This window comes from Nothoprocta perdicaria, unplaced genomic scaffold, assembly GCF_003342845.1.
Source record: "Nothoprocta perdicaria isolate Ctin4 unplaced genomic scaffold, notPer1 scaffold_232, whole genome shotgun sequence".
NCBI classification, from domain to species: domain Eukaryota; kingdom Metazoa; phylum Chordata; class Aves; order Tinamiformes; family Tinamidae; genus Nothoprocta; species Nothoprocta perdicaria.
Window position 1 is genome coordinate 283,031 of NW_020455458.1, and position 27,447 is coordinate 310,477.

At 55.9% G+C, this 27,447-nt stretch overlaps 1 protein-coding gene across 1 annotated transcript; it reads right to left on the minus strand.

The window, feature by feature from the left end:
* Positions 1 to 17,397: 17,397 nt before the first annotated feature.
* Positions 17,398 to 27,137, minus strand: LOC112947456. The gene is made up of 6 exons (XM_026039545.1): positions 27,067 to 27,137; positions 24,324 to 25,896; positions 22,263 to 22,368; positions 18,515 to 20,754; positions 17,781 to 17,879; positions 17,398 to 17,402 (listed from the first exon to the last, which is right to left on the minus strand). The coding sequence occupies exons 1-6, from the start codon at positions 27,076 to 27,078 to the stop codon at positions 17,398 to 17,400; spliced, it is 4,035 nt and encodes a 1,344-aa protein (XP_025895330.1). The 5' UTR covers positions 27,079 to 27,137.
* Positions 27,138 to 27,447: the final 310 nt, after the last annotated feature.

Here is a 27,447-nt window from a genome sequence, read left to right on the forward strand (position 1 = left end):
AGCTGTATTTGTCAGCGCCTTGACGTGGAAAGTGTAAAAACCCAGAGTCCTGGTGTTGTTTCAACCCCAGAGAACCCTCAATAGAGGGCTGCCCCCCGAGACCTCCATCCGGCCACAGAATGAAAGCAGCGGCCCCAGCACTAGGGCACTTAGCAGCGAGCTTTCTGCCTCCCGGCCCCGGCTGAATGCCTGGGGAATTCATTATACCCTCGCTGCACTTGTCCCTCCAATTATCCGTGGCGCACAATGGGCCAGGCTGAGGCGGAAGGCTCCTTTCAGGAGGCACCGGTGGCAGGACGTGCCGCTCGCCGCTCGGCGGAAAGCCTCTTTGCTGGAGTGCAGTGACCTGAGTCCGGAAAATGCCACTTTCCTGCCCGGGCAGTGAGCACGCGCTGGGTACCGGGGCCAGTCGTGGGCAGGGAGCGGAGACCTGCGCACGCTCCCTGCAGTGCAGGAAGCACTTGTTAATAAGGACTGGCACCAATCGGYGAAACACCTGCAATGCATTTTATTTGGGTCAAAAGAAAGACATCAATGATTACTTTGATTAAGCACTGAAGTGTCATTTTGTTTTTATGAACACAGTGGTGATTCCGACCATCTGGTACTTCTCTCTGTGCAGCCAGCAAAGACCGCGGATGCTGCTGGCACCAAGCAAAGGGCTGAGCTCCTGTGCATGACACCTTGGCCCAAGCACGCAGGTGTCATCCTTGCTGTGCTGTGGCCATCCCAATTGCCCCTCTCCAGCATGCCTAGGCTGCTGACTGCAGGGAGAGGGCAGCAGCCAAGGCTGGAGCTCCTTGGGGCCCTCTGTGTGCCCGGGTTTGGCAGTCAACAGATGGACATGGTGTCAAGGTAAGTCACTACGGGCCTTTGAAGTCCCTCGCTAGATGCTTGGAGACTCCCTTCCTTGCAGAGGTCTCTGTCCTGACCACACTACTCCTCCAGGGGAGGTTGAGTCCTGTTGGTGCTCTCAGCAAAATCCAGCATGGCAAGGCGGGCAGGAGGAGCTGCCCAAAGCCAGCAGGCTTTGAGAGGGATTTGCATCAGTGAAGGGTCGTTTGTGCAGCCACCCTGGCCATGAGATGTGGTGCCAATATCACCACAAAATCTTCAGCGTCTGCCATTTCCCCAGAGGTAAGGACTGAGCTGGAGGAGCCAGAAGGGGAATATTTACTGCATACACAGTGCCAACAGGACTAATCTGGGCACGTCTGAGGCGTTTTGGGGATTGCATCGCCAAAGCAGGCTGTGTCCCCAAGCTGGCGAGCCTGCAGGGCYGGGAGCCACATGCAAGGTGCCCAGCCCTGGGAGATGGTGCAAGGGCTGGGAAGCTGCTTTTGGAGAGAGGCAGGGCACTCCCGCAGCTAGTTTATCAGGAGGAAGATCAAGAGGCAGCTTGATTACAGTCACAAGGACCTCTGTGCTTAAGTGCCTTGGCAGAAATAACAGGCCAGGTACTTAAGAGCTCTTTAATGTAGCTGGGAAAAGCACAGGGACCAATTGCTACCCCTTTCTAGCACTCTGAGTGATTAACTCCAGAAGGGGAGACAAGACCAGAAAACAAGACCGTGTTCCCCTGGGCTATCTGCACATCTCTCTCGTGGGCACTGCTATTTTTCACTTGATCATCAACTGAAACAGTGTATTTTACCYTAATACAAGGTACAAGGAACTTCTCATGACAGTCTGGAATAACTCAGYTTTCTAGGGGTGGTTTCCATCCAATTCCTATCAAACAGGGCCAAAGCAAGGGATATAAGCAAGTCAGTCTCCTTATACAGGTGTGCAGCTGTCAGACCTTCCCTTTGAAGAAAAAGGGAAATCTTTCCAGTGGTTTTAATAGCATGTTTTGGGGTCAGTGGCCTACAACAGAGCCACATCGTGCACTAAGTTGTGTGGTCTCGATGAAATTACAGCTCAAATTCTCTTGCTGACGGAGAAGCTGGAGAACCCACGGTTTCAAGCACTGGAAATGACGTAAAGAGCCTTCAAGTAACTACTTTTGGCCACAGCTTTATGACTGAATCCTTGCTATGGGAGTGTCTGCGGTCAGGAGACCTTCTCTGGACCACCAGCAGTGCATGTCTCTGGTTGCTCAACATGACTGCTGGGTCCCAAATTTTGGGGCTGTAGCTGCTCTGTGCAAGGGCCCGAGCCCTGGGCACATGTGTTTTCTGCAGAAACCCCCTCAGAGGAGCTCAGATCTGTTCCTCCTGTTTGGCACCACAAGGGAGAGCAGCTGGACCTGCTCCGAGATGCTCCAGCCTTGGAAGACACATCTCATGCTCCTGAATGGCAAAGCAGCCATGGCAAACAAGGTTAAACAGGGAGCCAAATGGCTCCTGAAATGGGCTGCCTTTATTTTTTGTTTGTTTGTTTTTTTGTTATTAGTCGCTGTGTTGTATGTGAGACTCTCAAAACGTGAATTATCAATTGCATCAAGGCCACAGATCCCCTTTATCCCACTGTGCAGGGAGACTCTGCTCCTGCTGCTAGGAATTTGTCTGCAAATTTGGCCTCATTGAGAGGCGCGCGGGGGCCTGGGGGGCGCGGGGTGACACGATAACTTGATTAWGGCCGGGGCGCAGGCACAGCGGCAGCTCAAAGGGAGCCGTGCTCCTGGCCCTTAACCTCTCCTCGGGAGACCACAAATTATATCTTTTAATGTATCAGCCCCCTGGTATCGTACAAATGAGTTGTCTGCCCAAGTGCGTGTCAGGCACTCGCAGGAGGATTTGTTGCGTTTTCATCATGTTTAATTTATCTCGCTATAAACTTTAACCCTGTGCATCCCGGGGAAGGCGGGTGAAGACACCCTAAACACGAGCAGGAGGTCCCTGCTGCACAGGGGTTTTGGTGAGCGGAGAGGAACAGTCTGCCCTGCTTCCTCACGCGCACAGAAACCTTTGTGCCGCAGGAAGGGGAGCGTGTCCATGGGGAACTTTGGAAAATCACTCCTATCCGGACACCTYGGAGAGAAGCAGCTTGGGGTCCTACTCAAACTGGGGGCACAGACCCSCCTCCAACACCATTTCAGCCAGTGGCTACCTGGGGTCCGATGCAAGGGAGGCTGTATCCCGGGGTGCTGTCCTCTTCCCACTGTATCCGTCCCATCCTCTGGAGCCAGGGTCCCTGCTGCCGGGCTTCCTGCGGCGCCACAAGTGATTTATGCAGTGCGCCAGGGAGCAGAGTCAATTAAGGTCACATTGCTGTGTTGCTAAACAACAGTGGCTCCGGGTCCGGCCGCTGAAAGGAAAACAAAGGACACCCCTTGAAACAGGGGCTTTGAGGAGGTTCAAAGGAGCGGGGAACAAAAGGCGGGCTTTGTGGCTCCCGCTCGCCCCGCTGTCCCCGCGCAGCTTCCAGGACCGAGCGGCTGTTAATGTGGCAAGGGGGAGTTTTTAATTGTCCAGCGCAAACAATGCTGGCACATTCGGCCGGCCTCATTACAGACCCGTCCAACACGCTGTAGAGACAGTCCCAGCGCTCAGCACGGGCGCAGAGAGGCTCTGCGGCSAGCAGCGCAGGTCCCATTGCTCCCCGCGGCGCTCACCTTGCTGGCAAGCGGCGGGTCGATCCCAAATCCCAACGCRGGAACCTGTGTCCCCCTTGGCACCCAGCTCGGGTGGAGGCAGGAGCAATGCACACGGGCTGCCTGGCCCTGGGTCTCATGACTTGGCGGGTTTTGGTGCTCAGCCCAGGGTGGGTTTGCTCTGCTAGCCCCATTGCTGCCCCATGGCTTGCCCCGTTGCTCCCTGTGCCAGTTGCTTGCTGCTGTTGGGACGTCAGCCTGTGCCTGGAAGGGCACTGCCTGACGGAGACTGGCACAGGCACAGCCCCCCGGGGCTCAGGAATCTCGTGGCGAGACAGTCCCCACCAGCTTTGTTGGCAATCCAGGGATGTGCCYAGCCTTTCCCAAGCCCGCAGTGCCGAGAGGCTGCCGCCTGCCGGGGCCAGGACAGGCTGGAGAGCCAGGGCCATGGGGCGCAGGGACCAGGCCCCGCTTCCCGCAGGCAGGAGGCTCCTCTGGAGCGCTGGCTGGGAGCGCTGCAGGGGAGACGCTGCAGCACCCCGGCTTTGGCCCTGCCCCGGATTTGCACCAGATTCTCCRGAGCAAGACACCCGGGGCTGCAGGTAACTCCAAGCAGGGGATGCCTGGACCTGACCTGGCGTTTGGGTTTCCCAGGAATCAAACGGGCTGTCGTTTCCCTACAGGTACCTGATGCTGGAGCTGGAGCAGGGCCGAGGGCTGCACCAAGGTTTCTGCTCCAGGTTTCCCGGCTTTGCCTCCACACTTTGGGGGAATGACAAGCTCCCGATGCTCCACAATTTACTGTATTCCTGGGGCACCTTGGAAGAGACAACCCCACAGCGTGCAGTCACACAGGCCTTGYGTAAGCGGACTCCCCTTTGGATTTTTAGCAAGTCTGGCAAAAAAGTCAGCATCAGAAACCAAAAACGACTGTAAAACTCGGCAAAAGAGGCGCGGGGGAAGCCCCTGCTTTGATGAGAAAGGCCTGAAGATGCTTCCTGGGGGCTGCGCTGGGTTTTCAGCAGGGGAGAGGCGAGCGCAGAGCACTGGCCCGCAAGGCGACGCGCGCTCCGGCGGAGYGGGGCCGCCGCGCCGAGCGCTTCAAAGGCCCTCGCGGCGAGCGGCAGAGCTGGAGGATTATTCACGTTCTGTATTTTCACTCCTGCAGCACACATGGGAATCTAATTGGCCAGGATGGGAAACACAGCCAGGCAGCTTACAAGCAGGATAGGGAAGAGAGAGAAATATTTGCAGCTGCAAGCCATTAAAGGCAAACCCAGCCTCGCTCATACACTCCAATTACCCTCCTGAACGCTTTCCTTTGCGCACCAGAGCTAATGTCAGCTCAGAAACCTTTCTGATCTTTCAGGGCCAAGTGCGGTACCTCCCTGCACTGYGGACCCAGAAAGTGTCTGTGGTAGTGGGGAGCCAAGTACAAAGGGATCCACCACACCACAACCCCTTAGCCCTGGCCCGAAACCTGCTGAAGCACAAAGAGAGATTTTGTCTTCTAAAATAACTTGATACAATTCTTTAAATAAATAAATAATAATTAAAAAAAAAAAACAGGAATCAAGCAAAAGAAAAAAAAAAAAAAAACCCTCCATCTCTTTCCGCCAAGGCAGAGGGGAGGGAATCGCACCCTTTGGCTGAGCCCTCCCGTCCACTTTGCTGCTCCCTGCGCCTTTATTACTCATTTCCTTTTCCGTTCCTGCAATAGCTGCCATCAGCCCGGTGAGGAGGAAGATGTTATTGCAGGTGCCGGCTTGCCCCAGCCCTGCTCGCTCCCGGCGAGTCCGCTCYGCGCTGCGCTCCTGAAACCCGAGAAGGATTGTATTCATTTTTTGCCGTTTTATTTCCACGCTATGTGAGCTAACTTTGTTAGGCGTTGCTAATCCAGCTGTAAATGGGGTAGTGGAGAGGGATTCCAGCTTTGCCTAATGGGGTGGGTTTTATTGATTATTTTGAGCCATCGATGCAATCTCTTTCCAGATGCATGAGCAGGAGAAAGGGGGTGTTTGAGACAGGGCTCGTTTTGAAATCAAGCTCCAAGTGCCTTGGCTGCRCTCAAGCAATAGTGGGGGACCTAGCAAGGAAAGCTGGCCCGAGTTGTCCCACAGGGAGAAGCGGTCCCTAACCCTGTGGTTGTGGGCAGGGGTGGAGGGGGAGGCAAACAGCAAGGTCTGTGCCTCGTGAAAGGCCCCTGTGCTGCTGCATGCTGGCACCGTGGCCCGGGAAAGGGGATTTGGAGCCGGGACGGTGGCTGTGCCGCGCCCCACACTGCAGCTGCGAGCAGCTGTGCCTGCCCCGGGCTGCGTCCCCAGGGAGCAGGAGATCCCGCGGGGACACGYGGAGCTGCGGGCGGTCTGGGCGGCGGGCGCTGCGGGGCTGTGTGCGCGGGCACCGTGCCGGCCGAGCCGCAGGGACCCAGTGGTGCCGGCGGGCACCCGGCACAGCCCGGCACACAGCGCAGCACCATTTTTGCCAGGGGCTGGTGCAGCCTCCTGAACCCACCTGCCCTGCAGGAAGCAGGATGGAGGCAGTTCTGGCACTGTATTCCAGATGGAGAGGCTGGAGCGCAGGGATGAGGCTAAATAAGGATCTCAGCAGCTCCTGGCTCTCTTCCCAGCGCTTCCCCCCACAGCTCACYGAAAGGCAGCTGAAAAATCATACCCTGATGGTGAGAAGCTGCACGGGGCCAGGCTGAGGCATGAGCAGCAGGCGCTCGCTCCCCGGCGGGGCGCTTCCCAGACCCCTTCCTTCCCCGACACAAGACTTGCCCGGAGCAGCGTAACATGGGAGGGATGCCCAGTGGGAGGACCGTGCCCTGCCGCCCGCCCGGCTGGACCTGCTCCGCTCAGCTGCCTCCTGGGCCCTGTGGAGGGGACCGCAAAGCAGAGGCCCAGGGCAAGGCRTTGGGCAGGGAGCCAGGGCCCTCGCTCGGCCGCACGCGCGGGGATCGGCAGCTCCTCCCCGCTTCCCACGGCGGCTGCTCCCCGGCCGCGCACAGCTGGGCTGGGCTCACGCAGCCCTGAAACGGGGGATGGAGAAGCGGGGAGGGTCCYCTTTAGAGGGACCCGAGGTAGAGGCGCAGCTTGGGGGGCCCTGAGGGAAAAAGTGCTGCAGGCTTCCTGGGCTAAATCTAGGGCATATAAATGTTTCGAGTGTTCATATCCGAGGCACATACCAGCAAGTTGTGTGACCACCTGCCAGGAAACCTTTGCAGACYACAATGTGCAGAGCACTCGTGTCGGGTTCCCTTTCCACTGGAGAGGCCCCTATGGAAACCTCGCAGGGACTACCTGCTCGTCAGAGGCGCTTCCTGGCCACGGTCCCCACCACGTGTCTCATTGGGAAGAGATGCCACAGTGACAGACACCATTTCTAAAAATAAATCCTCCCAAGCACTCCTTTCCAGGGCTGCTTGTTCTAAGAGCTTATTCCCCATGAAATACATATGACTATCAATCAGAGGGGACTGTGGCAGAGCAGGGGCACTTTCCCCACGAGCCACTCGCAGCACTTCCTCGGCGGCTTGTTTTTCACCCATGCCACCCTTGGCCTTCGCTCCTGCAGGACAACCCCGCTGTGACAACCCCAGGGCAGCGCCGAGTCACAGCAGCCCCGCTGCAGCCGCGGGGACAGGTTTCCATAAGGCTGTGTCTGCCCGGAGCGCAGGGGCTGCTGCCCGTCCGTCCCTGCATCAATAGCGTGCGAAAAGAAACTCCCTGCAGGACTTTTATCACCCGTACAGCCCTGGCGAGGGGAAGGAGGCCACTGCTGGGGAACATCTGGCTCCCATTGCTCATTGTCTGGCAATTAATGTCAGCGCTGAAGACAGAAGGGCCGTCAGATATTAAATAAACACGGCCGCCCCGTGCAGCCCCAAGCCCTGGCCGCGGGGGCCGTGCACACGCACGCACACACGCCCGCGGCGCCGCGCGCAGGAAACGCGCTTCCCACCRYGCACACGTGCACCTCCCGCCACACGCAGCTGCACGATCCCACAGAGCTTGGGTTTCACTTGGGTTGAGGGAGGCAAGAGAAAAATCTTCTCCCCCCCTCCTTTTTTTTTTTAATTCTTTTTGCCTTTTGGCAGCAGGCAAATTCCATCTGCAAGTGCAGACGCCTCCTAATCCCCTCCCCTGTGAACTYGAGTGTGCTGCAAGGAATCCAACAACCCAGGCAGTGCGGGATGCACGGATGGCCAGGTCCTGTGTAGGTGGCCGCCAACGTGTTTCGTGTGCATCACCTGCGCCAGGTGAGGCAGGGAACGGGATGCACGAAGCGCCCCTGACACCCAGGCTAGCTCCTATGTGGCCCACATCTGGGGTCACATCCGCCCGCCAGGCAGTCTCCCCTCCTGTCCATCCCCATGGCTCCATGAGAGTCATGCCCCATTCCGCACGGGAATGGCGTGTCGCAGCCCGGACGTCGCAGAGCAGCAGGCAGTGTTCCCGCTTCCTGCTCCTGTGTGCCGAGGGGTGCCTGAGCTCCCTGCTGGGGTCACCTGTTCTATTCGTTCTATTCGCTGGGAGCTTTTGTCCCCCTGCAGCAGGGCAGTCTCTCCCTCCCTTGACCTTAGCTGCTTTTAATATTAAGGTCAATAGGCTGATGATTAAGCAGGAAAAGGGCATGAAGAATCAACCAAATTAAATCCTGTGTGCAAACAGGTGGGTGTGAAATTTCAGTCAATGGACAGTGTTAGCAGGGACCTCCAGGATCCCAATTTCCCAGGGAAGGCTGGGTAGCGTGAGGGGGATTTGGGGAGAGAAACTGCAGACATGGGAGGGAAGAAAAAGGTCTTCTTAAAAACCAATATTGACAAGGGCGCTGTGTTTGCACCCCGGCTTCCCGGCGAGCACAAAGGGAGATGATTATCCCGCTCCAGCGGGGAGGGAGCAACGGGAGCTCAAAGGTGAGCGGGGGCCCTCCCGGCCCGGCCTCCGCTTAATCCGCCGCCCGCCAGGCCTTTGAAGCCGCCAGAGGTCGAATACGGGATGGAAATCACGTTAGCCGCACTGTGTGAGCACAACGCGGCTGCGGGGCCGCGCGTCCCCCGCCACGGCCCGGCGGCACCAACAGCACCGCCACCCCGCGAGCCCCGGGCACCAGCAYGTGCAGGCGGGACGCCAGGGTGAGGGACCGGCCGGCAGGGCCCCCACGCTCGGCAGCACCTCCCTGGGGTTCATCAGCGCACGTTGTAGCCTTGGCACGGCGCAGGGCGCACGCCTCGCACCGCGGCGCTGCCGCACGTCTTGCRGGCATTAGCCTCACCGGGGGACACACGACAGGGCTGCAAAGGGCACCGTGCCCATGCACGAGGGGTACAATGCCTGCGTGCCAGCTGGCGGGAAGCACCCACGCTGCACGGGCTGTGGCGCCTGCACACAGCAAGCACGGCAGTGCGCTTGGACGGCACCACACYGCGCTCACCGGCCCCCGACCCCGCAGTCGCCAGGCAAAACATGCCCTTTCAAAGCTTTTTGTCTTCTCTTAATTGGAATATTTAAAGAAAAAGCAAAAAAAAAAAGTTGTTACTGTGCAAAGTTCCTGCTCCCTGTAGAAGCCTCGCCTTTGCTGTATGTATTGTGGATGCTACCAGCAAACATCTGAAGTGCTTCCAAAACCACCTAGGATATTTCTTTTCCTATCAGAGCAGACATTTTCTTCAGAAAACTCCWTTTTGCCTATTTTGCACTGACCTTCCGGAGAAGGAAGCAGCTCGCAGGGCTGGCAGGGCCACGTGTGCACCATGTAGCAGAAGAGCTTGGCACGGACCTTGCTCGCAGCGAGCTTGCACCACCATAATGTCACATCCACCCGCTGCGGGCRAGTCGTTACCCACTGCCGTCTTGCTGTGGGGCAGTTCCTGTCTGAGAAACACAGCAACAATTATTTTAGTCCCATAAGGGTTCCCTAGTGCAATAAACCAGCTGTGATAAATGAAACATCCCTGCCACCCTCTTGCCATTAGGGTGTGGATTTGGTTCATCCAAAGACAGCTTTGGAAATGCCCCTTCTCTCCTGGCCAAGTGAGACATACAATATTTTAACATTGCTAGCTTTCCCAAATGAGGAAAAAAAAGGCTAGAAAGGCACRTTTAATGTGGAATAGTCATTTTGCAGCATCTGATCTGGAAAACAGAGCTGATTTTAGCCATTTATTTTATTCTCACAGTGGTGAATAAGATATTCTCGGTTATATGCATATTTTCATACATATGCATATATTCTCACAAKATGCATTCTTAATTCTCACAGTTTCATAATGTGATAAATTAAGAGTGCACTTGATAAACCACGTAACATTATGCACATTAGCCCCTAGAACTATACAATTTTAATTATTTTTTATTACTATTATTTTTCAGATGTTGCTATCGTGCAAAGACCAACGCAGCAGCACCAGGTAAAAGTGCCTTGGCACTTGTTTTGTTTAGCAGACTTCATATGAAGTTAAAATCATGTCTGGGAAGCAAAACAGTAACCCTGCCAGTTTACACTGCATCGCTTTTATCCAAATTTGTGAAAAAAGCCRCAAAATTTCACTTATAAATGACTCTACTGCCTTTAAAATTATTCTATGATAAGTTGTAGTATAGTGATTCTAGCAGTGAGGAATTGTCAGTTTTACTGGTCCGGCCGTAGCCCYGAGCAGGGAACACCCTGTGACACCCTAGGGTCCCTCAGTCAAGCTTTGGAGCCCGGGAACTAAACCCTGAATCACCTGGGAGGAGATGAAACACTTCTAGGTGGGGAATATCATTTAATACTGAATATTGCATGGCAGCAAAGCCTGGGGAGGCAATAAAGGAAACTGCCGGTGCCTTCCCACATGAAAGGCGACTTGCTTACCAGCGGGTGCTCCGAAAGCGCTGCGAGGTTGGATCCCTTTGCAGCTCCGGAGAGCCCAGGGCGGCCGCACGGGCTGGCTGTGCGCACGGCAGCGTCCCACGCGGACGCTGCCGCGCGCGTCCCAGGACTTCTTCTTCCTTCTTTCTTTCCAAGCAGCCTTCTGAGAAAACATCTGCTGTGCCCCAAACCCGCACCGGAGCTGAGGATCAAAATAAAGGACTTTTGTCTTTTGATTAAGCATTTTAGCAAACGTGACTATTACATTCATATTATATTTCCCTGTTTTGTACCAACACGTTTAAGTCAGCCCTAAGAGGATTACGGTTACGGCGCACCAATCTCTGCTCAAATGGGCTGACTAAAGAACTCTTGTTAAACAGTATTTTCCCTAATGCCTGTTGCTTTTCTTCCTTGTCTTAGTGCTCAGACATCTATCCGGGCTCCTTACATCCCTCCTCCTCATAAGCTTTCAGATCAAGACTCTCCCCCCTCTGGACCCTTTAATACAGCTGAAGATGAACATTAGTGCCTGGTTCAACTGCACTGGAAAGGGAAAGGGCAGATTCATCAAAAATCTTTATACCTCCATAGAAAAATGTAGCCTTTTGCCTTTCCTCGAGTGAATGCCTTTTCTAGAGGGTATTCATTAGGGGTTTGGTCTGTTTTTGCAGACAGCTCCACAGATGTTGACATTTTTTTTCTTCGCTGGGTTAAGRCGCCTTCTATAGGGCTTTCAGTCCCCATTTGTTACTTCTTTATTATCCGAGCGGGTATTTTCTTTTTCGCCCCTCTCTCCCCCTTTCTTCCCCAGGAGTTGACTCGGCTCTCTGAAGAGAGCAGTGGTAGCCGGGCTCCTCTTTATCACGGATGGTTTCTCAGCGCGGCAGCAGGCCCCAGGACCACGGGCCATGGTGGAGTGCAGCAGGTAGCCGTGGCCAGGCCACCACACCATGCCCAGATGTTCCCCCACAGCCACAGGCKAGAGAAGCTATGGAAATCATTCCCTAAAAAGCAACCAAGGAGGTGGTGGGGGGAGAAGACAGAGGGATGAGGAGGGGAAGCAGAGGGGAGCTGCCYGGTGCAGCGGAGCAGCTGAGGTCTCATGCCATGGTGGGGTTGCACGGCTTGGGAAGGCACAGGCTGGTGTGGTGTGTGCCAGCCTAAGGACACTGACCTTTAAACATCAAGCTAGCTGGTTTCCCACRGTGAACTTGGCAATTTGGGCCAGCACGGAGTCTTGAACAGCACGGTGCAAACAGCGCCCTTCATTGAAGCTCCTGTTTGCAAGACCAAATGTCCCTGGCCACACCTGGAGCCGCCTCTCCTCCCAGTACGTGTCAGCCAAATGCTCYGTCCCTGGGCCCAGTGTCCAGCCATGTAAGATCCAGTTTCCAAAGAAAATTTGTTCCATTTCTAGGTATTTTTTCTCCCAGAAAGACAACTTGGACAGATGCAGGTATTGGCAAAGGCACCGTAATTCAAGTGAYGGCTCAGGACCTGTCCGAGCACGGCGTGGAGGTACCCGCTCCAGCCTATTCACAGATGGCCTCATTGTGCTGCTTCGCTGTGCACGCCGTGCATTATCTTGGCGAGAAGAATAGGCACCCGCTCAAAGTGCCTCCCTGCCTGTTCCCACACTGCCCCGAATGACCAGCTCTGAGGCAGCACGGAGCTCCTCGAGCAGCCCTCGCAGCGGGTGCCCTTGCCAAGGCCGCAGTTCCCCTTCATCCCGCCGTGCCGGGGAGCGCCCGCTCCTGCTGCTAGAAATCTGGATGCAAATTTGGCCTTATGGAGAGGCGCAAGGCACAGAGGGACAGAGTGACTTGCTTAAGGCCGGGGCTGGTGATGCTGACCTCTCTCGTGCAGGCTCAGGAAGAGGAGACATCTCCCAGGTCCTGTGGCTCCAGCCCTCCCATATCTCACCTGCCAGAGTCTGAGCAACATGTGACAGACAGGAATATTGATGGAGGTACTAAAACCCTCACCGTCACACCGAGCCTGACCATTATGCTAAAAGCTCCTGGCATTTTCCCTTTTTATCATCACTTTAGGAGGACAGCTCGCATTATCTTCCCACATCGCCCCTGGGGAAACAGCACTGAGAGATACCTGACATCAGGCAGGTGACATCTCTGCTGAGGAGCCCTTATTGCCAGAAGCAGGAAGAGAAAGACCAAGCTCTTGCTCCCCATCCAGAAGGRTAGAGGCTGCTGGATTTCACACACCTTCCAGTGGTGCACCCAAACCACAACAGATTGTACAGGATAAGCAGGCGGAAYGGGATGAGGCCCAGGACAAGCAGTGGTGCAGGATGACTCTCCACTTCCCCTCCACACAGGTCTCAAGCCTCGCAGCCCTCTCAGCCGAGGCATTTCACCCCGGCCAAGGTGCAGCAACATCTGCCCGACCACAAGCACGCGCTGAGCGACGGCGTCTCCCGCTCCGACTGCCCTTGCTCATCCGGGCCGGCGCGCGCAGCCCTTTGTGCCGCTCCGAGCCGTGCGGTGGCGAGTTGGCCGGGCCCGCCAGGGCTCACGTGTGCAGAAAGGCATCGGCGTTGCCAAAGGAGCCCCGGCAGCAGCGTTTGCAGGAGCACCAGGGTTTATAACCCAGAAAATCTCGGCTCTAAAGGGCTCTGTGTGGAGGGGGGAAGGAGGCGTTCCGGCCTGCCCAGAGCGACTTTTCTTCCATTGTGCCTTTTCAGCATTGCATTAAGGCAGCCAAAGAAGGGGGATTTTTAATGGTTCCCGGGGAACAAAGCGGGAACATTCTGCCCAACTTCATTACAGAATCATCTGAAACGCTTGAGGAGCGTTTCCCACTAATTATCATAAATAGCCGAAAAAAATCTTTCACTCCAAAAGCAGGTTCCATCTGCCCCACTGTGTTTTCTCACCTCTGCTCCCAATAGCCTGACACTGCCCCTGCACAAAGGGGAGACTCCATCTCCGCTCCCAAGCACACGGATCCTCTAAAGAAATACAAACAGGCGGCAGATTAACATAACTCGCTTGCACCTTAAACAAATAGGCAACTTCCGCCCTGCCAGGCTCTCCCCTTTCCCAACAGAAGGATGCGCCGGCGGGTTTTTCTTGCTCTCGGGAACCCCCCRAGAGAAGCAGCCGGGCGCTGCAGCCAGCAGCAGCTCGCGGGGTGAAGCAGGAGCACGGAGGCCCCACGTGCCTGCACGGATGCTCCCCACCGCAAGCAGCTCGGTCGCTGTGAGCAGCCACAGGCGCTTGTGCAGACGAGGCGGGGTCACATCTGCAGCCTGCCGAGGTCCTGCTGCTGCRAGATGGGGCTGGCGGTTTCCTCACCACCCACGACCCCGGGTTGTTTTGCAAATCCCCCATCCCTTGCAGGTGTTTGTGGCCACCCTCCCCTGCTAGCCACAAGGAAGGCGGTTGCTGGAGAGCCTCCCCCTGGCCGCCCACGGGGGCCCCAGCGCGTGGGGCTGCACCGGCAGCAGCGCCGCGGCCCTCGGCGGGCAGACCGCGAGCAGAGGCGGGTGGCTCGTGGCCAGGCGGTCTCACTTGCATGTCGCAAGTGTGTGAGGAGGTGGTAGGAACCACATGTTGTAACTTCAGGGCTGTGGCATCTCCCTGACTGCAGCAGGACATGYGGCCTGGTGCTGCTCCGAGGGTGCACACAGCCTCAGCCTCTGCTCTGGTCCCCACCARGGCATGGCAGCAAGGATGGTCACACCAACTGAGGGAGCACATGGAAGAGGCTGCAGATCCACAAGCAGCTTGTAGACAACATAGAGATTGAGCACTCACCTCTTTTCCAGCACAGGGACTGAAGGCATCGCGTGCAAGGAGCATCCAGGAGGATGGGAGCACGAGAAGGTGCTCTGGGGAAAGTTTTGGGACATCYTCTCTGCAGGTTGCTGCTGGTGCCTAAACTTTACCTGTGTTCAGAAAGCAAACAAGAGACATGAAGAAAAAGCAGATGAAAAGTGAGTGTTGAGCTGCCCAGAGGCTCTCCCATCCCCTGCTGCTCGGGAGCCCGGCGGCCACAGCGGAGCGGGAGGGCAAGCAGGGGAGGATCGCTCTGCATCACTCGGTGCTGCTGTGCACGTCCCCCTGAACGGCTCCCGCAGTCGGGAAGCGTGCCGGCTATCCCCATGCATTAAACACCGCCCGCAGCTGACAGCGCCAGGGCTGCCGGCGCCCTCCCGTTGGGGTGTTGGGTTACAGCCATGCTGACCCGCGCGCTCCGAGCGGCTCTGGAAACACAGCCCCCGCTCCACAAACAACTCCCGGGCTAGCGGCCGAGCTCCTCTTGTGCCTCTCTGCAGCCACATTGACCCGATTCCTGCACAGTTCTCCTGGTGCAGCTGGAGGCAAGGAGAGCACCAGCCGTGGATACCTCGCCTGCCCGCCTGGGAAAAGCAGGCCTGAGTTCAAACTGTCTCGTGCAAGGCGAGAGCTGCCCCCATGCTCACACGCAGCCTTCCAGCGGTCTGCAAGGCCCCTGTTTCAGAAAGCAAAGGGCCCACAGCTCTGTGGGGCTCTGCTCACCGGTGCATTGCTGCAGCCCATGCACAGACACCTCTTGGACTCCCTGTGTCACCCCGGTTTGCTGGGACAGGGGTCACAGCAGGAGGCAGCTGCTGTAGAGGTGCGAGAGGTCCCCCAATCCGCGTGGGGCCATTTCACACTCCTCTCTCTGGTCTCCTCTAGCAGGTACCCTGCATTMGCCTGCTGTGTGCAAGGGCCCATCAGTTCCCCAAGGATCCCATGCTCAGCAATGGGGCAGCCTAGGGCAGACCACATGCCCACATGCAGCAAGGGCTGCCCGGATGGGAACTGCTACTAATTCCCACCACAGGAACACAGTCTTGTCCCTCTGGGCTCTGCCCCTAGGTGGTGGAGGAGGCTAAATCCTGACTGCCAGCCAGCTGCTCCGGCCCTCTCCCCAGACACACAGAAGGCTGTCTTTTCATYGCAAATTGGAAATCAATCATAGCAGGAAGTTCCCGTGCTGAGAACGCCCCRGCTATTATTATTTTATAGCACTCGGAGGTGTTCTGGGCCCTTGGAAAGGCATAGCCCTTTTGGGGTAGTATAAGGCAAATTAGTTTTAAAGGCTGCTGAAGGAATGTGGGCCATTAGTTTCCCCGGCTGGAGCCGTGTGCGGGGAGGCGATGGTTGCAGCGAGGAGGACAGGACCCTCATTTCACACACGTGTCCATGAGAGAGCGCGCGGCTCCCTGCAAAGGCGGCCCCGGCCCTCCGGAGCAAACACCTCTGGCCCTGACCCCGGCTTTATTAACAGCGAGTAATTAATAGGGAAGCAGACATGCTTTGTGTCTCCAAAGGCCTTTTAAGATGTGATTATGTTGTGCTAATCTCACCCCCAAAGTACTTCCCTATTTAGATTGCACTGGGCCATTAAATATCTGAAAAGCAATATATAAAAGTGCTCACGCTCCCTTCCCCGGCAGCCAGGCCCGGCTTTCAAACCCTCTAAATCATGTATTAAGCTGAGTCCACGTGAACTGCCAGGGAAAACACTCCCTTCCCCTCATCTGCGCCTCGTTACCCGCGGCGCCAGGCCCCGGTCAGAGCTGTTGACTCCGTCCCCGCAGATGTGCTGCCCCGCGCTCGCCTACGGCATTTCAGACATCCCCAGGTCCTTGAGGAGCTGCTGAACATCCTGCAACACTGCACGGGCGCTTAGCAAAGACACAGAGCCAAGTGCCTAACACGGTCACAGACGCAGAGCTGGCACCCAACACCTCCTCTGCTCTTTGGCACTGCAGCGCTTGAGTCCACAGGTCCAGGAGCAGATCAGGGGGGTACAGGCACCTCTGTCTTTTTCCTGAGGAGGCTTGAGCTCACGGGCACCAACCCTTGCTCTTGTGGTCCTAGAGCTGGAGTTTTGATTCACCCTATGTGCAAACCACGCAGCTGTGCACGGGGGATAAATATAACCCCACACAGCGCTAGGCCTGGCAGCGCTTGGGCTCGAGCTGAGCTCTGGCACGAACCGCAGTGGGATTTGCAGACACAAGCGGACGCTCCCGGTGGACCCTCCTCGTGCAACACGTGGCCTGGCTATCGATTTACACGTGCCGTCCTCCCCGAGGCCCCGAACCAGCTGCGTCCACACACTGCTCCCACCGAAGGACACTCGGGACACGGCTGGATGGAGCTGGCTCCAGAGGCAAYGGCCTACGGACAAATTCAACCCCGTAATAACCAGGGTGGTTCAGCTTGGGGCCAGGCTAAGTCACCACTGCTGAGCATCGTCAGCAAAAACTGTGACTTTTTTTATGCTGAAAAGGCAGGAGCAGGAGACAACACACCTCAGTAGCCCACAAATGGGGGCAGCTATGACCATGGAGGCCTGCTCCTCAGCGCGATCATTAGCTGCCCCTCCTGGCTGCCTTCTGCCTTGCAGGCCTTCACGGCTCACATYCTCGGGCTCTTGCTGATCTGCCCCAGCAGGACAGTAATTTCTGTGCCCAGTGGGACGTGGGTTCAGCTCCCAGGCTGCGAAACTCTAACCCTGGGGAGAAGCTGTGAGGGAGCAGCACCAAGAGCGCTCACGGCCTCAGCCTCGTCTCCTGCCTTACAGCAAGTGCAGGGCCCTCTCTGCAAAGGCCCAGCCTGCAGGGACCAGGAGCTTTGGTCCTGTCCAGGTCACAGTGCCACAGCAGTCTTTGCAAAGCCATCGAAATCAGACTCCAACTCTCCTGGGATAAAGCTTTCTAGTGAAAATTTCAGCACTTCCTGCCATGCCAGAAAAGCCACAGAAACAGGCGCTTTTGTTTAACTTTGGTACTTTCCTTTTCTGGTCCTGGTTGCGGCCCAGAAGTGCAGAGGTGAACACACACACGTCAAAACTTCATTTAGGAGGGAAGTTACCCACCTCTGCCTGAACTTCAAAGAAACTGGCACTTAGCCTGGATTTTGGGTGCAGTTCCCAAGTATTTGGGACCTCCCAAGGGAATAAATTAAATTACTGTATGCAAAGTGATTGGACATATTCACAGGTTATTCTGCCAGAGAAACCAGGACATGCAGCATCTCAAAGAGCTTTTGGGAACAGAAGACTTAAGAGAAGAAAAAAAAATAAAAAAAAAAATAAAAAGCATCGATTTTCTCACACAGTCATTGCCTGTGTCCATAGACCAACGGGAGAGGTTGCAGCCCTGGTCCATGGCAGCTCTCCAACCGCTTGCACCAGTTTGGGCACCCTACACCCCAACCAGCAATGAGCAACCACCCCAGGAGACCATGTCGAGAAAGAGCCTGGCACAGAAACACTCCTCTCATCAGCCCTTTTTTGGTAATGATGCTCCCAGCAGACTTTAATATTGGTCAGGTGGAAACCAAGAACGAGAGAGGAAGAGCGCAGAGTTGCTTGGTGGACCTACCGGCATGGACCTGTTCGTAGCACGACTCGGTAGGGTTGGCAGCAGGGTCTCCACACGTCACAGTAGGTTTTCCAGGGCCATCACCCTGTGTGGCCGTGCCTGGCAGAGGGACAGGCGGTGGCTGTCACCGCCGGTGCAGCGATGCCATCTAGTGTCGCCTGGCTGAAGGGACCATGAGGTGGGGTCACTAGGGACAGGGCAGCCCCGCTCCCCCAGGCCCACAGGCTCTCCAGTGTGCAGCTGGTGACACAATACAGAGATGCACCAGCTGCGCTAAGTGGGCTGGTTGGACAGGAGCAGCAAAGATCACAGTGGTGCTAGGACCTCCTCAGGGGGCCCTGGAGCAGCCTCACACCTCACAGCCCCGTGGACACTCTTTCATGGACATGTGGCTGCCCGAGGCTGGACACTCACCAGCCTCACCAACACCCTAGGTCCACCTCTACGGCAAGTGGCTTTGTGGAGGAGAAGGGCCAGATTCAACCCCAGAAATGTGCAACCAATTTCCAGCACAAGGATAGACAAGTACAGGGTGAGGGAGGCTAGGCAGTACCAGTGGCTAGAGCACRAGATGCAGCCCCAAGCATGAAGACAGCAAGGGAACAAGGGCAGGGAGGCTGGCTGGGCACGTTCATGGTCCCAYGTGGCAGCAATGGTGAGGAGAGAGGAGGAGGGAGACGTTGAGAGGGGAGTGAGCGGGGGCTGACAGGCAGGACTCTTCTGCGAGGCTGTGCCTGAGGCATGGGTGCTGATGGTGGATTGTCCCCACACTGCAACCTGGTCCAGCTCCTTGCTTGGCTTAGAGTCTTGGTCAGATGATGAGTACGATGCCGGTGTAGTCATGCCCAGGCTAGCAGCCCTGCGGGTTGGCTGGAGCACTGACGGAAAGCCCGAGGCAAAGGAGTTGCTGGGAGTGCCCAAAATGTTGGCTGCTGGCCTCCCTGTAGGAGCTGAAGGAACAGGTGACATTTGTCCAGCAGTGGCTGCCAGGGTAGTGGCTGACACTGGGGTAGCAGCAGAAGCTGGTGTGAATGSTGTGGGCTCTGTGGTAGTGACTCCAGGAGGCTGTAGACTTAAGATGGCTGGTGTTGGACTGAAGCTGAAGACCTCTGGTGACATGGTTGGAGATGGGGTGGTGATCTGGACCTCTCTCAGCACAGTTGGAGATGGGCTGGTGATGGAGGTCTCTGGTGGCATGGTTGGAAATTGGGTGCTGATGGAGGCCTCTGTTAGCATGGTTGGAGCTGAAGTGGTAAAGGAAGTCTTCTGAGGCATGGTCAGGGCTGGAATGCTGAAGGAGGCCTCCACTGGCACAGTTGGAGATGGGGTTACGATGAAGGCCTCTGGCAGCACAGCTGGTGATGATTTGGTGATGAGGGCCTCCAAGGATGGAGAACTGATGTAAGCTTTTTGTGGCAAGGTTGACATCACGGTAGTAATGGCTGCAGGCAGTGCTGTGTTCGGCACTGCCAAGATGGGGAAGGTCCCTGGTGACACTGTGGTCAGCACTGCAGTTGGGAAAGCCCTGGCTGATAGCACAGTTGACATCACTTGTGGTGACAAGGAAGCGAATAGCAGAGGTGGACTAAAAGAAGCTGAAGCAGGCGGAGTATTTGGACAAATTAACTGGTTGCCTCTCAGTGACATTACTGCTTGCCCTGCCAGGTGGGGTGGACTCTTGCACGTAACTTGGGTGGGCAATTTAACTTTTTCAGTGTTGTTCTGGATCCAGTTGTGCAGGTAGAAAAGATTGCAGTCACATCTCCATGGGTTCCCACTGAGATACAGCGAACTGAGTCTTTCCAGTGGGTCCAAGAGCCCGTGAGGGATGTTCTCCAGCTGATTCTTTCTAAGGTTGAGAGTTTTCAGATTTGTGAGAGAAACAAAGACCTTACTGTCCAGAGCAGAGAGCTGATTTGTGTCCAGCTGGAGGTCTGAGAGCTTGCTGAGCCCAGCAAAGGCTCCTCTTGGTAGGRCTGTTAGCTGGTTCTGGGATAAGACAAGTTTGTTGAGAGATGTGAGGTTTCTAAAAATGCCATCTGGAAGTGTGATCAAACTGTTCCTGCCCAGGTCCAGCTCCCGGAGCTGTGGCATGACATCAAAAAGGCAGCCAGGAAGCTCCGCAATGTGGTTTGAACCCAGCGTCAGTAGTTTCAGCTTTTTTAAACCAAAAAARCCTTGAAGTGGGAGAATCCTGAGGAGATTGTTGTCCAAGAGGAGTTTCTCGAGGTGGGGTAGGTTATTCAGGAGGGTGGTGGGCAGCACGCTGAGCCTGTTCCTCTGGAGACTGAGCTCCAGCAGCCCCTGCTGACCATCCAGCAATCCCTCTGGGAGGTCCTGCAGCTCATTCTCATACAGCCGTAGGACTTGCAGCTGGGTGAGTTTGCTAAAGGCATCCTCAGGAAGAGTCCTGATCCTATTTCTAGCCAAGTCCAAAAACGTTAGATTGGTAAGAGAATCGAAGATGCCTTCTGGGAGAGAAGGGATCGCATTGATGTGCAAAGAGAGCTCTCCCAAATTCTTCAGACCATCGAACAGTCCTTTGGGGATATGTCTGATGTGGCTGTCTCTCAGCTCCAGTTTCCGCAAGCTTGGAAGGTTTTGGAAAGTACCCACAGCTAGTTCTTCTAATGAGGCACCAGAGATCTCCAAATCCCTCAGTTTATCCAAACCGTCAAAGGCTCCTGGTTCTACTGTCTTGATTTTGTTGCCAATAAACAGGATTTTGACCAGGTTAGGCATGTATCTGAACGCACTTTTCCTTATATCAGTGACGCTAGTCTGTACAAAGATCATCTCGGAAATGAAGGGCTTTGCAATTTTAGGTATTTCTTTGACATCATTTTTGTTTCCTCTGTAGACTTCTTGGTAATCCTTGGGAGTTTCATACTGGTCTTCACTCAAGATTTGTCCTTGGCATTTATAGGGATGGAAGGAGAGGAAAAAAAGGAAAAGGAAATGCTGGTACATTGTCCTAAAAAAAATAAATTAAAAAAAAAATCAGATATCAGGTATGAAGAAAAATAAAATCTGTGTCCACAGCTCATGAATTATGACACTGTCATTCAGCTCTCAGCACTCTTCTACTCACATATCATAAATCACTTTATGAAAGAGAGAGACTGTACAAGCCAAAGTAGGCTGCATTTACATTCACTTTTGTTGATACTAAGAGATGGAGAGAAGTGGAGAGAGAGCCAACTCACAACTGAAGTGTGGGAGAGCCAAGACCAAACGTCCTCGCTCACTCAGAATTTGCCAATAAATTTACCACTTAGAACAGCAGACCACTTTATGCAATACATCAGTGGAAAAATAACCAGCATTACTGTAATTTTTGTAACAACAGCTAGGACAGTGAGACACCCAGCACCTTCCCTATACTAGGAAGGATACATTTTCCTATGTCATTCACGGTCACTTGCAGTGGTGCCACATCAGCCTTTCAGCAGAGCTCCTCAGGACTGCCCGGTGTCACCCAGAGCTATCAGAAGCAGATACACTGACGCAGTGATGCCTGCTGTGTCCCTTTTMCTTTCTCCTCTAGCTGTCCTGTTGTAGGTCTCTGTGCCCATCCTTGGGTTTGCTCTGAAYGTACAGGTCAGACACCTCTGCAGAGCACACTGAGCTTTTTGCTTAGGACTAGACTCTCTAATATCCACAAGTTAACTATTTGATGCCCAGCATTTAGAGCCATGATGTGGAAGCCACAGGGTGCAGTTAAGAGCTGTGCAAATGTCCCCCACTTCCACATCGTTCTAAAACATCCAGCTAACACATTAGCTCTGTTTTAATGACAACGAGCATCACACTCCAGCAGCAGTTTTCAGTTTGTGATTCACAGCCATGGGTGAGAGCAAGAGAAAGGAATGTGGACTGCTTTTTGGCATCCAGTGATTACTATGGAGAAGGTTTACATCGGGAGGTGAGATTTCCTATGAAAAGACCTAGAAACTCTCTGAAGAAAGATGTTTAGAGATCAGCAAATCCAGCYTTCCAAAGACTAAAAAATTTTGGGTACAAACAGACACATCTGAGATGTATGTGGCTTACCTCCCTATGGTTTCCCAGAGCCCAAAGCCATTTTTTTCCCTGACCATCCTCTCTTCAAGCCTATTTCAGGTAGACAAGTTGGGGGCCAAGAGAATAAAAGTGCAGCTGCAGGGGCAGAGCAGACGGCCTGGATTTCAGGCACAGACAGAACAAGCTGGCCTGGGTGCATGGGGATGGAAATAAACAGTTTTGAACTGCAAAATGCTTTTAAGACTCCCGCATCCCAGCTGGCTGCATGGAGCCTGCTCCTCTCTCTTGGGCAGGAATAAGAGAGGACAGGCTGCAGGAAAAGGCACGCGATCAGAGCCTCGCAGCCTTGCTGTCGAGGGAGTATGCTCTCTCCAGAACTGCCCTTCCCAAGTACGTTCCTGGTTTTAAAGAGCAAAAGGAGCATTTGGCATCACTTACTTGACGCAGCGTGACACTTACTCGAYGCTTCTGACGTAGCGTGGGCACCCACTGCAGCCACTCCGGAGGCGAGCCAAGGCGAACGGGGAGCAAGGCCTCCAAACAAGGGTCCCTCCGCCTGGCGAGGCTGAGGAAGGAGTTTTTTATCCCCGCAGCAGGCGCAGGGTTTGGTTTCACATGATATCGCTGCACAGAGAGATAAGGGGCAGCACAGCCAGGCTGCCGGCATGGGAGGCAATTCCTGAAACTCCCTCGAGATGAGGAGAGGCACGTAGCCYAGAGGAGTTATCTGTTGGAGCCACTTGACCAGCCACATCCAGAAAGCTGAAGATATCCAGGCCAGTCTGTTCAGAAGCCAGCGGTCTTCACAGCCTCGTATTTCAGTGTAATCCATCGACCTCACAGCCACCACTCCCATTAATACAAAAAAGGAGATTTTTTACCGAAGCTTTTCCTAGTAAAAATATACAAATGTCCCCTTCCTCCTGAGTTGGCCAGCAGGCACTGGCCTAATGGTGTTTTGTGAAACCTGCTACAGCAGCAACACSTGTGACCCTGCTGGACAGATCCCACGATGTCTGGCCATGGCTTGGCACCCACAGCCGCTGCCCCACTCATGGGCTCAGGCTGCCCAGCAATGGACCTGTGGYTGTGTCCTGCACTCACCGGCATGATCCTACAAGCTGGGGGGCACCCAGGGCTCCTCGCAGGTGCAGCAGCTGGAGGGATGAAAAACCCCACCTGATTCAAAGACTTAAAATGACAGGGAGCTTATCACATCCCACAGAGTAATTGCATTTGAACATTTCACTTTTGTTTCTCATCTCTTACAGCTCATGCTTACCAGGCTTAACTACACCTTTCCTGGCAAATTAAAAACCATGACATTTACGCATTCAGCAGCCTTACCCATCTCCCGTCTAAACCCATGTGCATGTTGCCCTTAAAACAGAACATGCTGACTCTCCTTGCCGAAAGTCCTTCTCCAATGTYCCAAACACAAGCTCCTTTGCATTACAACAGAGCAGCAGTTTGGCACTGTGCGCTGACACGGGACAGGCAAGGGGAAAGGGACACGAGGGCAAACACAGCTCCTGCAGTGAGGGCTGAGTGGTCCCTACAGTGAGCTGGGGCCGGGGAGGTGGCAGGGAAGGTGGTCACCTCCATTGCATGCACGGTGCTAATTAAACCTTTTGTGCAGCAGGAAACGTGCGTGTGAGCATGAGTGCTTGTGGAAGGAGAAGACTCCCAGCTGGGCCGGCTYTGTGCTGCCGATGCTGTAACTTGACGTGCTGGAAGGAGGCCGATGCTGTCAGGCAACAGTCCCCCTCCCCCAGTACTAACAGCGCTCGTTTTCCAGCCAAGCCAGCTAAGTTCTTTCATGCAACCGACTAACACCAAGCACCATCTGGTTATTGTGGTCCCAGAGCACCGGGGCCCAGAACAGCAGCCACCAGGGAGAGCAAATCCAGCAAGTCCTCAAGAAAAGACCTCAAGTTCCTCTAAGTTCAGGCAGAGCCAGGAGGCCCGGGGCAGCCCCAGCTGGTGGCCAGGCTTCCTCTAGGCCAACTGAGTTSTCTCTGGCACAGGAAAGGCCCGTGTCCCATTGGCCACAAGATGGTGCAGCAACACTGCACAGTAAACTGCTTGTTCCAGAGGGGAACAGGGAGAAAGTTGTGCTGAGCATGCAGGGTAGATGGTCCCWGAGCCTGGTGGGTCATGCACACACACTTGCCTGCAGGATCCCTTCTCTAGGGATGGACATGACCTACCTGCCTCCCTGGATGGACAGCATGGCTGGGACTTCCCACAAGTTGCCTTAAGCCCCATTCTTCTCTCCGCCCTGGGAACTGGCCACACAAAGTAGATATATACAATTTAATGATACTTGAAATCAACAGGAAACACCTGGCGGGGGAATAACCCCCCACAGCCAGCTCTTGCATTTGGCGACAGACAGCAACAGCGGCAGGGGAGACTGGTAGGACGGAGCGGCGTTTCTCGGCGTCTTTGGGCAGGCGGGGCAGAGCCCTCAGGGAGCAGCGGGGCCGGCGGGCTGGGCGCCGCGCGGCGCTGCCATGCTGAGGCTGACGCTGACGTGCAGCACGCCGCAGCGGGAGCGCAGCACCCAGGCGCCCTGGAAGGGCAGCCCCGCCGCCGCCTCGGGCAGGCGCAGGCTGAGCTGCCGGCAGCCCGCGGCGTCGCAGGCCGCCTGCACGCTGCCCTCGGCATCGCTGTAGGTGCACGGACCAGGCACTTCCTCCTCCTCATCATCATCCTCCTCCTCCTCCTTCACTGGTGGCGGCTCCCTCTGGCAYGGCAGCCACTGTCCTGCTGCCTCCAGGAGGGACCGTCCCTTCATGGGCCCGGGCTCGGCGCAGGYGGCCGCCGTGTGGAGCAGGGGCTCGGCGAACTCCTGCAGCCAGCCCAGGAGGTAGGCGAGGCGGCARTCGCACACCCAGGGGTTGTCCGCCAGCCCGACACGCGCCAGCTCCTCGTTGGCGTCGAAGAGCCCCGTGGGCAGCTGTGGCAGGCGGTTGTGCTCCAGCGCCAGCACCACCAGGCTCGGCAGCCCTGCCAGGAGCCCGGGCGCCAGGCTGGAGAGGTTGTTGTGGCTGAGCCGCAGCACCGTGAGGCTCGAGAGGCCCTGGAAGGCGCCGGCGGGGAGGTGGGCCAGGCTGTTGTGCGAGAGCGCCAGGGTCTGCACCTCCGAGAGGTTGGCGAAGACGCCCTCAGGCACCGTCTCCAGGCAGTTGCGGGCGAGCGAGAGGTCGAGGAGCCGCGGGGTGCCCCAGAAGAGGGTGTCCGGCAGCGCGGCGAGCCGGTTGCCCTCCAGGCTGAGGGAGGTGAGGTTGGGGAGGCAGGAGAAGACGTCGGTGCGCAGGCTGCGCAGGGCGTTGTGCTGCAGCTGCAGCCGCCGCAGCCCGCCGAGGCCCGCGAACGCCTCACGTGGCAGCTCACCCAGCCGGTTGCCGCCCAGGTGGAGCTCCACGAGGTGGCCCAGGCTGCTGAAGGCGCTGGGCCGCAGCCAGGCCAGCAGGTTGTCGCTCAGCCTCAGGACACGGAGGGAGGTGAGGGGAGCAAAGAGCCCCAGGGGCAGCTCAGTCATGACGTTCTGGGAGAGGTCCAGCACCTGGAGGTGCCGAAGCGGGCGGAAGATCTCGGTAGGCAGCGCCTCAATCTTGTTCCTCCGCAAACGCAGGTCCTGCAAGGAGCCCACGGCACCGAAGATTCCTGGCTTCAGGGAGCGGATGGCATTGGATCCCAGAGAGAGCTTGCTGAGTCTGGGGAGGCCAGCCAAGAAACCGGGGCTGACAAACGACAGYGGGTTGCCCGAGACCTCCAGCTCCGTGAGATTGGGCAGCCCCTGAAACGTGCCAGCCTCCAGCGCCTGGATGTTGTTGTTGAGGAAAACCAGCTTGGTGAGGGTGCTGCTGGAGCCCAGGGCCCCTCTGTGGAGGCTGCTGAGGGCCGTCTCCACAAAGAAGAGCTGGGTGGCATTTCCTGGCAGTCCCACAGGGATCTCCCGCATCCTCTCGTCCGAGCAGAAGACTTTGGAGACATCGTAGCACTGGCAGGACGGAGGGCAGGGCTGGGGGAACCCTCCCACCAGCAGGGACCCCAGCCCCAGCACCATGTAGACCATCACCCTGCACTGGAGAAGGTACGAAGGCTCATCCCGGTGCTGTGGCCAGTCCCGCCCCACACACTGCTTCAGTAGCACAAAAATCTACACCCCAGGAGAAGTGGCCTTTGTGCTGAGAAATACAGCGTGCCCAGCCCACAAGATCATCCTGCATCCTGCAAATCACTCCAGCAATGCCCTTGCTTGGCTTTCTCGGGAGCAGGGCACTTCCCAACCCCTCCCCTTCAGTGCATCCACATTTTTCCATCTATGTCCCAGCCCTGCTCTTGACCCGTGACAACCAGGGCTGTGCCACACTCGACGGCAGGCCCCGTGTCCTGCAGGGCCATGGCCGAAGCCGTGCCTGCATCATCTCCCTGAGGCCCCACAGGAGCCTGACCACATCTCTGTAGCTACTGGCACCGCATGGCAGGAAGAGCACTGCAGAGCAGACAGGGCCAATCCAGGCCCAAGTGAGCAGGCTCCGTTATCTGTATTTCTAGGTGCCTGTTACATCCTTCTATTTCTCATTAAGATTTTGGACCCAAGTTTGCAATAAGGGTGTGTGTGTGTATGCATGCCTGTGCAGGGACCAAGGGCCAAAGTGCTGGAGTGTGGAGAGAAGATCCGGGGGTTGCATGTGGCAGGACACACTCCCCCAGGCAGTGTCCAGCGAGCAAAGGACTTCTCAAAGCAGCCTTTGGAAGCAGCTTTGGAACAGGACCAGTGTCCTACACATACCCAGGTAACCTTCTCCACCCAGCAGCAGCGGGCAGGGTAGTTTGGCAGAGGTCTAGGTGCCCCAGCAGCTCAGGCAGTCCCAAGTGAGTGGAGCAGCAGCACCGAGGCCTGCAGGATATTGATTGACCACGTGCCTGTTGCCAGCCCACGGGGGACAGCCTGAGCAGAGCAGTGGCCTCCAGGCCACAGCTCAGGACACATGCAGGTGCTGCCAGAAAGCTGGACGCGAGCACAGCGCCCAGAGCTGAATATTGCTTTGCAGTGATAACAACCTGGAGAAATCCCGTTCAAATGAGGGGTGCTCTAGATTTGTGCCAACGTCCGAGAGTTGAATTGGGCCTGTCTTCCTTTCTAGCTTCTGCCATGTTTTCACACAAAGCCAAAACCAGTTCCTAGCACACCCAGGTCCCTCAGCAAGCCCTTCTCTCCAGCTACCTGAGCCAAGAGGCTGCCACTTACCAAGAACAGCATCACGGGTACCGTGACCAGCTCCACTGTGAATTTGCAGAAGCAAAACTCCAGAAAGGAAGATGTTTTCTGGGGCGGATGTTGAAGCCAGCTGACGAAACGTCCCTGCTGGGGCGGAGCTGCCCATTTCTGCTTATCGGCAGCAGCAACCCGTGTCCTTGGAGCGCTTCGGAAACAACCCGGCCCAGCCGGAATGGAGGTGAACGCACTCAGAGCGCAAAACAAAGCCAGCAGGGAGCTAGCATCCTGGCAGGGAGGCAGCGTCATGTCCCAGAAGGTGCACCAGCYCCAGGGCAGTGGCAGGGCATTGCTGGCACCAGTGACACCCATCCCACACCAAAGTCTAGCAYACTTGCTCACAGCAGCCCTCCA